This window comes from Euleptes europaea, chromosome 1 (genome assembly GCF_029931775.1).
Source record: "Euleptes europaea isolate rEulEur1 chromosome 1, rEulEur1.hap1, whole genome shotgun sequence".
NCBI lineage: Eukaryota > Metazoa > Chordata > Lepidosauria > Squamata > Sphaerodactylidae > Euleptes > Euleptes europaea.
The window spans coordinates 28,086,341-28,100,029 of NC_079312.1; the positions used below are offsets into that span (position 1 = coordinate 28,086,341).

At 45.9% G+C, this 13,689-nt stretch overlaps 2 protein-coding genes and 1 non-coding gene across 3 annotated transcripts; 1 reads left to right on the forward strand and 2 right to left on the reverse strand.

The window, feature by feature from the left end:
- The first annotated feature begins 2,599 nt into the window (after positions 1 to 2,599).
- On the forward strand, positions 2,600 to 2,668 carry TRNAT-GGU (transfer RNA threonine (anticodon GGU)). Its single transcript has one exon. It is a non-coding gene; the product is annotated as a tRNA-Thr (tRNA).
- Positions 2,669 to 4,738: 2,070 nt separating this feature from the next.
- On the reverse strand, positions 4,739 to 5,161 carry LOC130474494 (uncharacterized). The gene has a single exon (XM_056846151.1). It carries the CDS (start codon positions 5,159 to 5,161, stop codon positions 4,739 to 4,741), a length of 423 nt encoding a protein of 140 aa, XP_056702129.1.
- A 4,864-nt stretch (positions 5,162 to 10,025) lies between these two features.
- On the reverse strand, positions 10,026 to 10,499 carry LOC130474504 (uncharacterized). The gene has a single exon (XM_056846162.1). It carries the CDS (start codon positions 10,497 to 10,499, stop codon positions 10,026 to 10,028), a length of 474 nt encoding a protein of 157 aa, XP_056702140.1.
- Between the last annotated feature and the right edge of the window lie 3,190 nt (positions 10,500 to 13,689).

The window sequence follows — 13,689 nt, forward strand, 5'->3', positions numbered from 1 at the left end:
AGCATTAATATTCTAATAAATCAATTATGATTCTCTTTCCATTTAAACCAGTCCCTTTAACCCATTCCCTTTAATCATATCACCAAGAAAGACCCAACTCTTTTATATTAGTTTCTTTGCTCGGAATTTCCAGCGTTTCATTCTTGCCTCCAATAGCAATAGGCATCGGAAATCATCCTTGGAGGTCATTATTAAAGTCTCTTCTGCATACAGATGGTCTTCATAGTAGATCCAGGTTGTAGTCTGTTCCATCCCACGTTCAAGTAAAGGAATCTTGTCAGCTCCAATTTTCTTGCTTATTAGGTCCTCCAAGCATATATTAAAGATTTCCTCAGGCAGGTTATAGAGACACAAATCCAAGTCCTTCACTGTCAAATCCATTGTTGGTAGCAGGATTATCGCACTTTGCTTATTGAAATTTCCCATTTCATCTGAGTGTTTCCTCTGTATTTCTTCTTTCTTGTCATCAAGTGGCAGTTCTGTAGAACCTCTAAGGTCTTCCTCATTTATGTTTTGAGTAGGCGACTGGATATCAACATTCATTGTAACAGCCATCCATTCCATCTGCTTTGCCATCTGCTCCTGTTTTTTAACATTTGTTCATACCATCTAGCAGAAGCCTCATACTGCTGGGCAAACAGATCTTGGATTTTTTCCATTCCAGGGTGTGGGTAGACTGTTAGCTTTTATCAAGCACGATCACTGTGATTTTCTTCAAAGTTTAAAATACCAACGAGTTTTTTGCTGGCTGCTCTAGGTCAACAGTCACAGGAAACAGGAAGTCAGCCAGAAATGATGCAGCTACGGACCTTCCGTCTTCCCCTTTTTCGTAGTTTTTAATATAAGCCTTTTATTGGATGCACCGGGGGAGTTTCTGGTCATGCGTAGTTCTGTACTTCCCTTCTGCAGAGTCAACAGACATTTCAATTTTGAGTACGTGGCAGGCTGATCTTCCTAACCCAGAAAAGGTATTGTGCCCAAGGGAGGGGCGGGTTTTAGTGCTCCTTTTCCCTCAAACGTCACAGAGTCCAGTTGGTATTTGTCACGTCCATCAAAAAGTCAATTAGTCTACCCAAATTTATAACTTCTTTACTGCTTTATCCAATGTCTTATCTCAGCCAGTCAGTTTTCTGATGGGGGGGGGAGAATGCGGAGTTCCCAATTATTTCTAACAGCCAGGCTGCTCTTCTATTCCCAGTAAAAGCAAAAGTATTCTTGTTACTCACATAGACTTCAGATAGTGAGGTATTTGTTCGTTAATTAGTTGATAAGTTGGTAATAGGTGGTGGAGATCCTGGCCAGACACCAAAGAAAATGCTCACGGCGATGCTTTCTCCCCTCAATGCCAAGCAGGACAGTCTCCACACCTCCGGGGGACTTAAAAAAGCTTCCTTGGAGAGTATGGGTGTCAAACTGCTATCTTCAGGCTGCAGAGGAATTCCTGTATCCCAATCCACTAATTAGGACTGGGTGGGAGTGAAATAAATCACTCCAGTTAGAGCATATCTTGGATTCTCTTGAGAGCTCTCTCAAGAGACAAGCGCCGGGATCAGCTCAGCCACCGGAAGTCAGCCAGCAACTGATATAAGTTGATCCCTGTCCAGAGTCAGGAGGTGAAGCTCCTGATCTTCACAGGACCTCCATCTTCGATGGATTCAATTTCAGCTGACTCTGCTTCAACCACTTCACCACAGCCTCCAGAAACCCAGCCAAAGTATCTAGGATGGTGCCCAGCTGGCCATCCACCATCAGATATAACTGGATGATACTGGTAACACCCCAGCCCTACTTACCATGAAGGCTCCTTCTGCTCTGGGGTATGGAGGGCATCTTCAGATTGGGTTATTTCCTTCTCGTGCTCAGGGAGGCAGGAACAAAAAACTAAACACTTCCTGTCTCCTGAGGGAAATAACCCCTCCCTCCTCCTTAGCTCCAGTAGTTTCCGAGCTATGAAAACTAATAAAGACAGGAAGGCAAAAAACAGAAAATTCCACAGGTCCAACCAGAAGACCCTAAATGTGCAATAACGGGAATTTATTAAAACATGCATTACAAGATCTAGAGGACTATAAATTAGAACAAGAACTTAGTTGTAAGCATCAAAGAAGGAATGGGAGATATGGCATTGCCCATCCTTCCTGAATACTGTGTAGTCTGCTGTAGATGAGTTTTAGATCAATAAAGCTTGATTTATTTTTAATTGTTTATTTTAAATTTGGCTGCTGCGAGTAACTGTAGGGAGGGGAAGTTGTCCTCCTTACCCCAGAGCAGAAGGAGCCTTCACGGTAAGTAGTCCAAGGCTTGTTCTCGCTCTGGGTAGGAAGGCATCTTCAGATTGGGACTTACAAGAGCTCTGTCTCATGCCCGGGTGGGTCTAGTTACTCCCTCCACACTGTGCAGCACTTTTCTTCCAAATGAAGCATCTGCAGATGAAAGAAGGTCGATCAAGAAGTGGCGCACCAATGTCGAAAAGGGACGATCAAGTAGCTGCATGACATATATCCACGACTGATACATGTCGTGCAGCTACTTGTCCCCAATCATGGAGAAATGAGATCAGCCATTGAATGGCTGTCCCCCATACCCCAACACTAGTGAGGCTGTGGCTCAGTGGTAGAGCATCTGCTTGGTATGCAGAAGGTCCCAGGTTCAATCCCTGGCGTCACCAGTTAAAGGAACCAGGCAAGTAAGGTGATGTGAAATACCTCTACCAGAGAGCCACTGCCAGTCTGAGTAGACAGTACTGATTTTGATGGACCAAGGGTCTGATTCAGTATAAGGCGGCTTCATGAGTTCATCATGATCGACCGTGTCAAACAATCCAGCTGTCTCCGGAGCGCATCCATGAGGGCAACCAGCATGGTCTCCATCCATTATCTGGTCAACTAACAGTCGTAACCCCTCTCTTGCTCTGTTTCTATAGCTCTTTCCTTTCACTTGCCAAGCTTGAGCAGGAGAAATCTGTTCTCTTTGCAGTGATCTGGACTATGCGCGTGGTTGGGGCCTGGAGAATTGCAACTGATCTCCAGGTGACAGAGGTCAGTTTACCTGGAGACAAATGGCTGCTTTGGAAGGTGGAGTCCATGACATCGTACCCTGCTGAAGTCCCTCCCCTCCCCAAATCCCGCTGTCCACAGGCTCCACCCTCCAAATCTCCAGCAATTTCACAACCCAGAGTTGACAACCCTAGCTATGCACTTTGAAGTAAGGACTAAAACGGCACATGCCAAGGAGAAAGGGACTAAGGCCATTATGCTTGGTAATTAGCAGCGCATTCCAGGCTGAAGTGCCCTGCATATTTTTTTGAGTTTTTTACGCTGAACCTTCATTCAGGAAGTGACTGCAAAGCCGGAGCATACCTACTTCGCATTTCTTAATAGCACCTTTAACACGACTTTGGCCAAAAACACATGGTCCCTTAACCCACTTTATTCCCCATTTCAGCCAGGATGAAATTTACCCGGGCTGGGGGGAAAACTGTACACATTACCTTGAAAAGCAGGGACAAAACTGTGCCAATCGATCCATGTATACAGAAATTGTGGGAGACATAAAATTCCTGTTTAGTTTGGCACACACCCTACGCCCCCCGGTGATTGGTCATTTCAAATTGACCAATGAGGGCCTTCCCTGCTCCGGGAAACAACCAATCACCGGGAGCGGGGGTGTTGCAAGCTAAACAGGAACTGTGCACGTCTCCCGCACTTTCTGTTTACATGGATGGATTTGCACACAGTTTCATCCCTGCTTTTCAAGGTAATGCGTACAGTTTCCCCCCAGCCCAGGTCAATTTGATCCTGGCTGAAACGAAGAATAAAGTGGGTTAAGGGACAATGCATTTTTGGCCTTTGTGTTTGCTCTGCCCCCACACCAAAGAATCCCCTCAAGGAACCAGGCAAAATGACAGCCTCTTTCATCTGTGCAAACTAATATGCTTCCTTTATTGTAGGGAGTCCATTTCAAGAAAGGATAGGGCAGAGAGAGGATCCTAATCTAGTCTAACTAACTAGGAGGGATGGAGAGGCATGATCCATGTTCTGCTCTCATGGTGCCGAGATGGAGAAGTGAGGGTACATATGAGGAGAAGGTATACACATCAAAGGGGTGGTGTTAGAGCAGTAGAGAAAGCATGCCAAGTGTCCTGACCCACCTATCTCTGTGACTCTTCAGTCTAGTCCCCCTCTGAAGTCTGATGTTAAGAGATAGCGCAAAGTCCTTCACTTCCAACAGGTTATGCTTACTCCTGGCCACCAGCAAACCTATAGGGTACTGGCCCACTGGGGATTTCCCTATATGGCCAACCTGCCCCTGCACAGAATAAAAATGACTCAGAAACTTCCAGGAATAAAATCTACCAGCAACCCTGATTTATTGGAAGAGAAAGATAACAAATGTTGCTTTTTCCTTTTGGAAAACACTTCACGAGCACTTCTTTCTTATGTGATATTTTCTTCTCTTCATTTAGCCTTTTTTGGTTCTGGGGGACAGTGGAGGGAGGAAAGTTCCTTAGCACATCTGCTCCATCCGCTGTTTTCCTTCCACTGGCCAGGTAGTTCAGACTCAGCAGGGTGGTGATGGGCCTTCGGAGCATCCCAGAGGTATCCAGACGGTGTTGCAATAAGCATTGTTGGGAGTTTATGAAAGGCAGATTCCAAGACTTCCTCTATAGACTAAGAATATTCTAAAAAGATCTTTCTCGGGTTCTCTCCCTTCTGGGGGAAAGGGGAGGGACATTCTTTTATGCAGCAGGAGTTTCGCTGCTGGCGGGCTCAGCTGAATGCTCGGCCAGCTGCCTGGTCATGGCCTCCTGGAAGACTGTTTGCACGGTGTTGGGGTCGATGGTGGGTGACTCATTATTTTGGCTCTGGTTCTCCACCACCTTCGACATGTGCTCGTACACATCCATCAGCAACGTTTTCATCAGCCTCTTGGCCTTGTTTTCCATGCGCACCTTTGGCATGTGCCGCAGGATCTTGGCGGCAAAAATCCGTGGGGAAGAGCTACTCAACACTGCCCTGCTCCCCACCTTCGTGGCCTGGCGCTTCTTCTGCTTCTTAGGCTGGAGCCTCTTCTGTTTCTTTCTGGCCTGCTGACCCTTCTTCTGGGGCTTCTTTTTCTGAATCCTCTTGGTTTTATTTTTGCCTTGTTGCCTGGGAGCCATGTTGATCTCTTGTCTCTCCGGGGCCCTGCCTTCGAATGTCACCAGAGTTTTGCTGGGCACGGTCAATTATAGACAATAGCATGCAAATGAGGGCATTACAGTGAGTGTCCCTATTGGCTGGCTTCAGCCTTCATTGCAGGCAAGCTACCATTGTTACACTGGATGCCACTATGACCTATTCCTTCCTACGAGCCAGTTGGCTCTTGACAGAGGACAACCACATCTTTGCAATTCTAGCTTTTAAAAAATATTAAAATCAGCTTTCAGAAGCTACCGTATCATTAGCATATCTCGAGAAAAAGAGCATTTCCATTAATGTGACCATCGTGCCCAGCATTTGATTTACCACACCCAAGCGTGGCTTAAGTCCATAAAGATATTTATACTTCTCTGCCCAGTGGAGATTCCAACATTCTCCCCTTTTCCAGTTACAAAATATATGAACTGTTTCTACATTGAAATATCCTCAGTGGTACAGAAGACTAAAATATAAAACAATATTAAAAACTCACATAAATGTAAAAATATTTGTTTATTTTGAAAAATTATATGAGACCTCTCCAGAGACCTGCTCAAGGCAGCTAATAAATACAAAAAAGAAATAGTAACGAACTGTCACATATAAAAATACAACACCACCAATCAAAATTTTTAAGGCTTTGGAGAAATAAAGTTCTTAATACGGTGACTAACTGTGCAATTTTTAAAAAGAGCTTTGAGCGAGCATCAAAATTGACCCTGCATAAATGGCATATAAGTAGGGTTGCCAACTGCCAGGTAGTAGCAGGAGATCTCCTGCTAATTCAACTGATCTCCAGTTGATAGAGATCAGTTCACCTGGAGAAAAATGGCCACTTTGGCAGTTGAACTCTATGGCATTGAAGTCCCTCTCCTCCCCAAACCCCGCCCTCCTCAGGCTCCGCCCCCAAAAGCCTCCCGCTGGTGGCAAAGAGGGACCTGGCAACCCTACCTATAAGTTAAGACCGGCCATGGTGCCTGTGTGTTCAGGAGCCGGGGAGAAGCTGGGCCTTGCTGAAGGAGTCACTGGTGTGTGTTGTGATGTAGGGGGGAGGTAGGGCTTCCAGGTCCCTCGCTTTGACAGACTCCGGTTTTGGGACTCATTCTTAGGACAGAAGGTTGAACTCTTAGGGCCACCAGCTAGCCCATACATCGGATGGCTTCTTTTAAGATTTCTGTGCATGCCTGCTTGTGGAAACTCTGCAGAAATAGATCGGAGATGGGAGCCAATAATCTGCCATTAAAACTCCACTGGCCATCTTGGCTATCGCTACCCTCAGCAATTCAGGGGTAGTCTCTGAAGGGCAAGGCTGGGTGGCGCTTCTGCCATAGCAGCATGGATGGAAACTGAGCACCATGCCTTCGTAAGCTGCAACACAGACTACTGGCGAAAACGCACGGTCGCTTTCGCCTCCTTTATTCCCTGTTTCAGCCAGGATTGAACGCATGCGTTTTGCCGAATGTGCGTTCGGTCCTGGCTGAATCCTGGCTGAAAAAGGGACTAAAGGAGGCTAAAACAACCATGCGTTTTCGCCCTGAGTGGTATCGAGGTGGAACCAGGAGCACACGGGGAATGAAAGGGGGCCTGCAGCAAGCCAAGCTGAGTGGGCCCTGTGGGGCTACAAGCCAGCGCTGCAGAGGTCGCTCAGCGGTGCAAACAGTGCGTATTTGTTCACCCATTGCTCCCTCCTCAAAACTAGCAGCAGAACAGGAAAAGACATTTGGTGAATTGACACCGATTACTATTGCCGAGGAAGCGTTTTACCCTCTAAGGCTCTGGTAGAGTTGCTAGAGCTTGGTTAGGTAGGTTTCTGTTCGTAACCTAAGTTTAGCAGTGTGCACAAAGGGGTTGTTTTGTTGCTGCACGAATCATGCCGTGTCAAATTCCAAATGTGCCCACAGGCTCAAAAAGGTTGGGAAGCCCTGCTCCATGGCATCAGGTCTGCACTACACACCTTCCCCATCCAAACTCAGCTCCCTCCAGGCACCACCCTTCAGGAAATTCCCAAGATGGAGTCGGTAAACCTAATGATGTCACACTGAATAGTAGTATTAATAGCAGAATTTCCCCTCACCATTAGCTGTAGTCACCACTTGTGACTCTGGTCCTTGTCTGATGCTAGAGCATCATGTGTGCTGGGCAACTACCAGGCGTACCCGATACCCATGATCCTCCCAAAATGCACAGTTGCCATGTTGCGTGAAGAAGGGCAGTGAGGCTTAGAAAGGTGTAACTCTGTTGAGGATTGCACTCACAATTACCACTTGGGGACCTTCTCTGAATTGTAAAACATGTGTTCAGAGCCTGTTGTATGAACGGGTAAGGCTGGGGGTCTCCCAGATACACAGCCATATGTGCGATCATTTCTCTGCTATAATATGGTTACTAGGTTTTAAATGTTAGCAACTCTGACATAAAAAAATAACCTGAGAAGCTCCGTTCGAGGTCACATAGTCCAAATGGTAGCTTGTTCCCTAACAAAGTCCAGAAAAAGTTATGCCCTTCGGTTGAATTAATGCTTCTCAGGACCTTTTTAGTTCAGGAGGAATTCCCACATCTCTTCTATCACCATTGTGGGATCACTGTGAAATTAACTTCATGTCCTCAGATATGACATTAAAGCTAAAAGAGGCTGACAGGTTCTGATCCAACTGTAGAACAAACATACACTTAATCCAGACGTTGGAGCTCAATGCTGAGGTGGCAAAGAATGAGGACACTTCAAAGATACAATCTTTTAATTTGATGAAATTGTAATTGTTGTGCTGGGAATGTTTTTGATTTTCTTATGCATGAAGCTGTATTCTACTGAGCCAAGCCTCAGGTCTCTCAAGGTCATAGTCTCTACCAGGAGCTCTCCAGAGGTTCACGTGGAGGTCTTTCACATCATCAACAGCCTGACATTGGTAACTGGAGATGCCAGGGATTGAACCTGGGACCTTCTGCATGCAAGACAGATTACCATCCAACTACGGCCTAACCCCCCTAAACACATTGTGAGGCTAGAGGACCAGGCAGCTACAAATCTGAACAAATCCATCAGGACTAACAGCTCCTGGAAATGCTCTGGACTGTCCATGAATGAGTGTGGTGTAGTGGTTAAGAACGGTGGTTTGGAGTGGTGGAGTCTGATCTGGAGAATCGGGTTTGATTCCCCACTCCTCCACACGAGAGGCGGACGCCAGTCTGGTGAACCACGATGTATTTCGTTATGTCGTTTCAAACCGGCAATGAAGGGGTGTGTTCAGTAACATACGCTTTTCAGTTCTCCTCCCCTCTTTTTACAACACCCAATGAAAAGCCTTTCTCCTCCCATCCCACCTTCCCCCTCCCCTCCCGTTTGCATCCACCAAACTCTCCTGCCGGCACAAAGTTCCTCTCTTTCTCCCGCTGCCGAGCGTGCCTCCCTGCTCTCAAAAAACTTTTTTAATGTGCACGTCCCAACGAAAAAATGCAAGATCGTTGGACCAATGCCCGAAAAGACAGCAGCTCTGTGATTAGCACTGTGCAAGGAACGGCTCATTTTGGGTTTTTTTTTGGGGGGGGGGAATGCCTGCATAGGTTGTGATTAGGGTTTCCCTGCCATGCAAATGAGGCAATTCTTAATGGAGTACAGCGCTCCTTCGGATCAATGATATTGCGCATGCGTGAAACAAAGAAAGGGGAGGGGAGGCGGGGAAGGATCAGCGACGTAGACATGACGCAGTGTTCCCCCACGCTCCTCCTCTCTGGAGGTTCGATATGACGATATGACGATAAACAGTCTTGGGAGCAGTCTTAACAGGCACGGTGCGATCGGAAATGAAGAATACGCATCCCAAACACACACACCGAGCACAATAATATGCTGTAAATTGTTGGTGCGTTAGGCCCCCCTATTTGTTTCCCCACTCCTACACACGAAGCCAGCTGGGTGACCTTGGGCAAGTCATGCTCTCTCAGCCCCACCTACCTCACAGGGTGCCTGTTGTGGGGAGGGGAAGAGGTGATTGTAATCCGGTTTGATTCTTCTTTAAGTGGTAGAGAAAGTCGGCATATAAAAACCAACTCTTCTTTCTCCTCCTCCTATGGGATGAAGTAGGAATTACAAATGGATCCTTCCGAACACTGAGCTATGTCTCTGCCCCTCTCAAGTGTGCTGTTATTAAACCACAAAAGTGAGAAACCTCCTGTCCTCCATCTGCTTTCCTCTGCTTGTTCTCCCAAGATATTGAGACAAACAAGCTATAGGGAGGAGCCATAACTCAGCAGTAGGCTATGAGCTTTGCATATAGAAGGTCCCGGTAGAGAGTCAGAGTCCGCACCAGTGGAAGTGTAGCTGGTGACTAGAAAAACCCTGCTTGAACTCTGGAGAGCAGCTTCTACTTAGATAATACAGAACTAGATCAACCATTGATACAACTCTGTATAAGTTAACTATGTAAGAATGTTTCCTAAACTTCTGGAGAAACCCTGAGATATTACTTTATTCAAAAGAAAGAAAGCCACAACAAAGCAAAAGAATCAAGTAAAATCCCAGTTTATTATATGCCTAAGAATTAGAGGATGTTTTTCTCCCAAAGTTCTTCCAGTGATGCGAGATCTTTCTGCAGCTCCCATCCCCTCTTGGTTCATTCAACAGGGATGGAAAGTTGTTGGCTCATGTTGCATGAAAACAAGTTGTTCCTTGTAAAGTGAAGGCTGTCTCAGCATCCATAGGGCAGCATCAGGACTGTACTTCAGGTGGAAACTAGTTTTTATTTCTTTTTTTCCTTGCAGGCTGGCTCATTCTTTCTCTCCCCCCACCCATTTCTCCTCTTTAGATCTCACATGTGCCAACCCGAGGAGAATGGAGGGAATGTTCTTCTAACGGCGGCAAACACGGGACACTTTGCGGATGGTGCCAGCCAACACCATGGCCTCATCCTTGGGCATCACCCGCTTTAGGGCATTTTGTAGTTCGTTGGAGCCAATGGTGGAAAGGTGCTTGAATTTCTTGCCGCGTTTGGCCTGCTCGGCCATGTTGTTGTAGAACTTTCTGATAAAGGAGATCATCTTCCCCTTGGTCTTGGTGGATATGTACACCTTGTCCCGGTTCAGCTGACGCAAGACTTTAGATATAAGCTGATCATAGGTACGCTTCAGAACTGGCTTTGGAGGCACAGGAAGGTTCCCTCGTTTTGGCTGCGGCTTCCCTCGTTTTGGCTGCGACTTCCCTCGTTTCATCTGCGGCTTCCTTAGTTTCGGCAGGAGCTTCCTGCGCTGAGTTTTCTTGATCCCTGCCTGCTTCCTTCTCTTTGGCAGCTGCATCTTTCTCTTTGTTCTGGGAGCAGCAGCCATTGCCCTAAATGTCTCCAAGACAGTTCAGCCTTGTTTTCCACCTGGAAACCCCACAGTTGCCCTGAGCTCTGCTATGGCTGATGGTCGGATGAAGGCTGAGCTCTGATGGGCTGCCTGCCTCAAGGGCCCCTGGCTGTGATGCAGCACTGGTAGCCAATCAGACTTTGACACCTCACAATGCCCATCTCTCATCTTCCCCTCCCTCCTGTTTGCTAACAAAGGAGACTGTGACACACCTGCCACTCATTGGCTTGTGGGTCGGTCCAAGACCACCTTCACACCGGTGCTGTCATTTTATTTTTGGAGCTCAATAATTGGTTATCATTACGCAGCACCTCTCTGGTCAAACATCCTGGTTTACAGCTAGATTTGAGTCCAGTAGCACCTTAGAGGCCAAGACGATTTTCGGGGCATAAGCTTTCATGAGTAAAAGCTCCCTTCGTCAGAGGATTGGCTCTTAAAACCTTATACCCCGAAAATCTTGTCAGTCTCTAAGGTGCTACTGGACTCGAATCTAGCTTTTCTACTTCAGACCTCCAAAACTATCCTGGTTTATTTCATTGTCATCCTTTGTAAGTCTTTAGATAGGCTGCAATCTGACATCTTTTTCAAGGGCTTCTATAGTGGTTACACTAGGGTCTGGGAAACCAAGGCTCACATTTCTACTCTGCTGGGAAACCTTGCTGGGTGATCTTACCCTTAGTAATTCTGTCTCAACCTAGCCCAACCTCCAAGGGTTATTGTGGGGACAAAATGGAGGAGGAGAGAACAAAGTTGTAAGTTACTTTCAGAGTGTGTCCAGGCCTTAAATGCTGCAGGAGGAGATCTTAATGCAGCCGTTGTTAGCCAGCTAGCAGGCTCCTCCCGTATTCTCCCCTGTATCCGAGTCCTGAGAGGATCAGATGCACGAGGCCTCCACATTCATCTGGAGAGAATCAGAATAGGGTATGAGCCAGGATAGTTTTCGAAACCCACTTGGTATGGAAACCTAAGTGGATGTTATTTAGCCTGTGAACGGTCTCTGTGCTTTTCCTGATTTGAATTCTCTACATTGCATCTAAAAAAGTGGGCTTTGTTCTGCATTAAAAAAAAAGTCTTTAACGTGCCACTAGGCTCCTAGTTATTTTTGTCAAGTAGATATAAATCCAGATTTCCATGACTACTCTATCAGCATTTTCAGTTCCTAGAAATGTACGTAGCATGTTGTATACTGTGGGCCTTTGAAAAGGCATTTGGAGGACTATAGATGAAGGCGGGTACCCTAAAATCACCCTTTACAATAACTGCATGGAAGTTCAAGCTTTTCTGTAGTTTGTACTTATAGATTCTATCACAGCTTTAACTCAAGGCGTTCAGGACAATGTACCTAGTTTTCTCCTCCTCTCCTCATAACAACCCTGGCAGGTAGGCAAGGCTAAGGGAGAAAGTGAGTGGCCCAAGGTCACCAGTGAAGTTCATGGGGAGTACAGCTCTTCCAGGTTAAAGTGGTTCGATCAAGATTATGTAAAAGCTAAGAAAAAACTCATATTTACAGGAACTTTCAAAATAATCCAAACCCAACCACAAAGACAAATGTAATGGCCCGTAAAAGAGAATATAAGGCTTTGTTGAGAGCCTAAAAGAGAGAAGAGGTCCTAGAGAACTGGCAGGCACTCCTAAAAGAAACTAATGATAATGTAGGATTTTGGAATTTAATTTCGTTTACAATTGATCAGGCTCTTCCAGGTTTCCTCAGTCCTACGGCCAGCTCTCTAACTACTACACCACACTGGGTCCGTCTCTGTGACCCTTCAGACTTTGAAAAGCTCTGTGCAGAAGTTTCCAGGAACTTTAAATTAAATGAGATTTGCTGTTCAGGGAATAAAATTGTTTTAACAGTATTAATATTGAGAACCACTGGGAAAGTATTTGGGAGGATAGCTGTGTTGGTCTGCGGTATGAAAGCTAGATTCAAGTCCAGCAGCACCTTAGAGACCAAAAAGATTTGGGGGGTATAAACGTTCGAGAGTCAGAGGGAGGTTCCTTCATTGGATACAAGTACGAAGTTGAAAGAGTATGTCTAATTGCAAAATAATAGCACAGAAAATAGAGGCCGCCAAGTAACAAGGTGACCATATTGTTTGAAGGTTGTAAGACTCTGGTGTTTTTGTTTTGCTTTGTTTTGTAAGTATATTATTATACATCACACCTTTGTAATGACTACCTGTATCTCATCTTCTGTTTTGCCAACTACTGGAGAAAAGGCACAATGGAAGAAGTCAGAGATTATCACCACTACATGGCTGGCAGGTGGGAATTAAACATTCAGCAGTGAATGGGGTTATGTACTAAAGCAGGGGTCCTCAAACTTTTTAAGCAGGGGGCCAGTTCACTGTCCCTCAAACACTGTTGGGAGCCGGACTATAGTTTGAAAAAAAATATGAACAAATTCCTATTCACACTGCACATATTTTATTTGTAGTTCACAAAAAATAAGAGAAACAATGTAATATTTAAAATGAAGAACCATTTTAATCAACATAAACTTATAATATTTCAATGGGAAGTATGGGCCTGCTTTTGGATAATGAGATGGTCAATATCCGGTTCCATATCTGTCACTGCTAGTCATAGCAAGTGATACAAGTCCATTCTAACTAATAGCCATGAATACCCCTCTCCTCCATGAATATGTCCACTCCACTCTTAAAGCCCTCCAAGCTGGCAGCCATCATCACATCCTGGGGCAGGGAGTTCCACCATTTAACTATGCGTTGTGCGAAAAAATACTTCCTTTTATCTGTTTTGAATCTTTGAATGTGGAATCTTTGAATGTGTTTTGAATCTTTGATGTGGAAGACCTCTGCCCAAGACCCTGGAGAGCCACCGCCAGCCTGAGTAGGCAGTACTGAGGGGGACCAGGGGCGCCACCCTGAAATCTCTGTAGCCCTATAAAAGAGCAAAAATCCAGCAGTACCTGAGAGACCAACAGAATTTCTGGCAGGGAATGAGCTTTCGTGAGTCACAGCTCCCTTCTTCAGATACCAATCTCTGAAATCTCCGCAGAGGCTTAGCGGAGGAGTTTCGGCTGGGCGTGCTGAGGGTCCCAGGGCTAACCCCTGGCAGCATCTTTGGCTAAAAGGGCAGGGAGGAGGTGACAAGAAAGACCTCTGAGGCCTGAGACCCCAGAGAGCAGCTGCCAGTCTGAGTG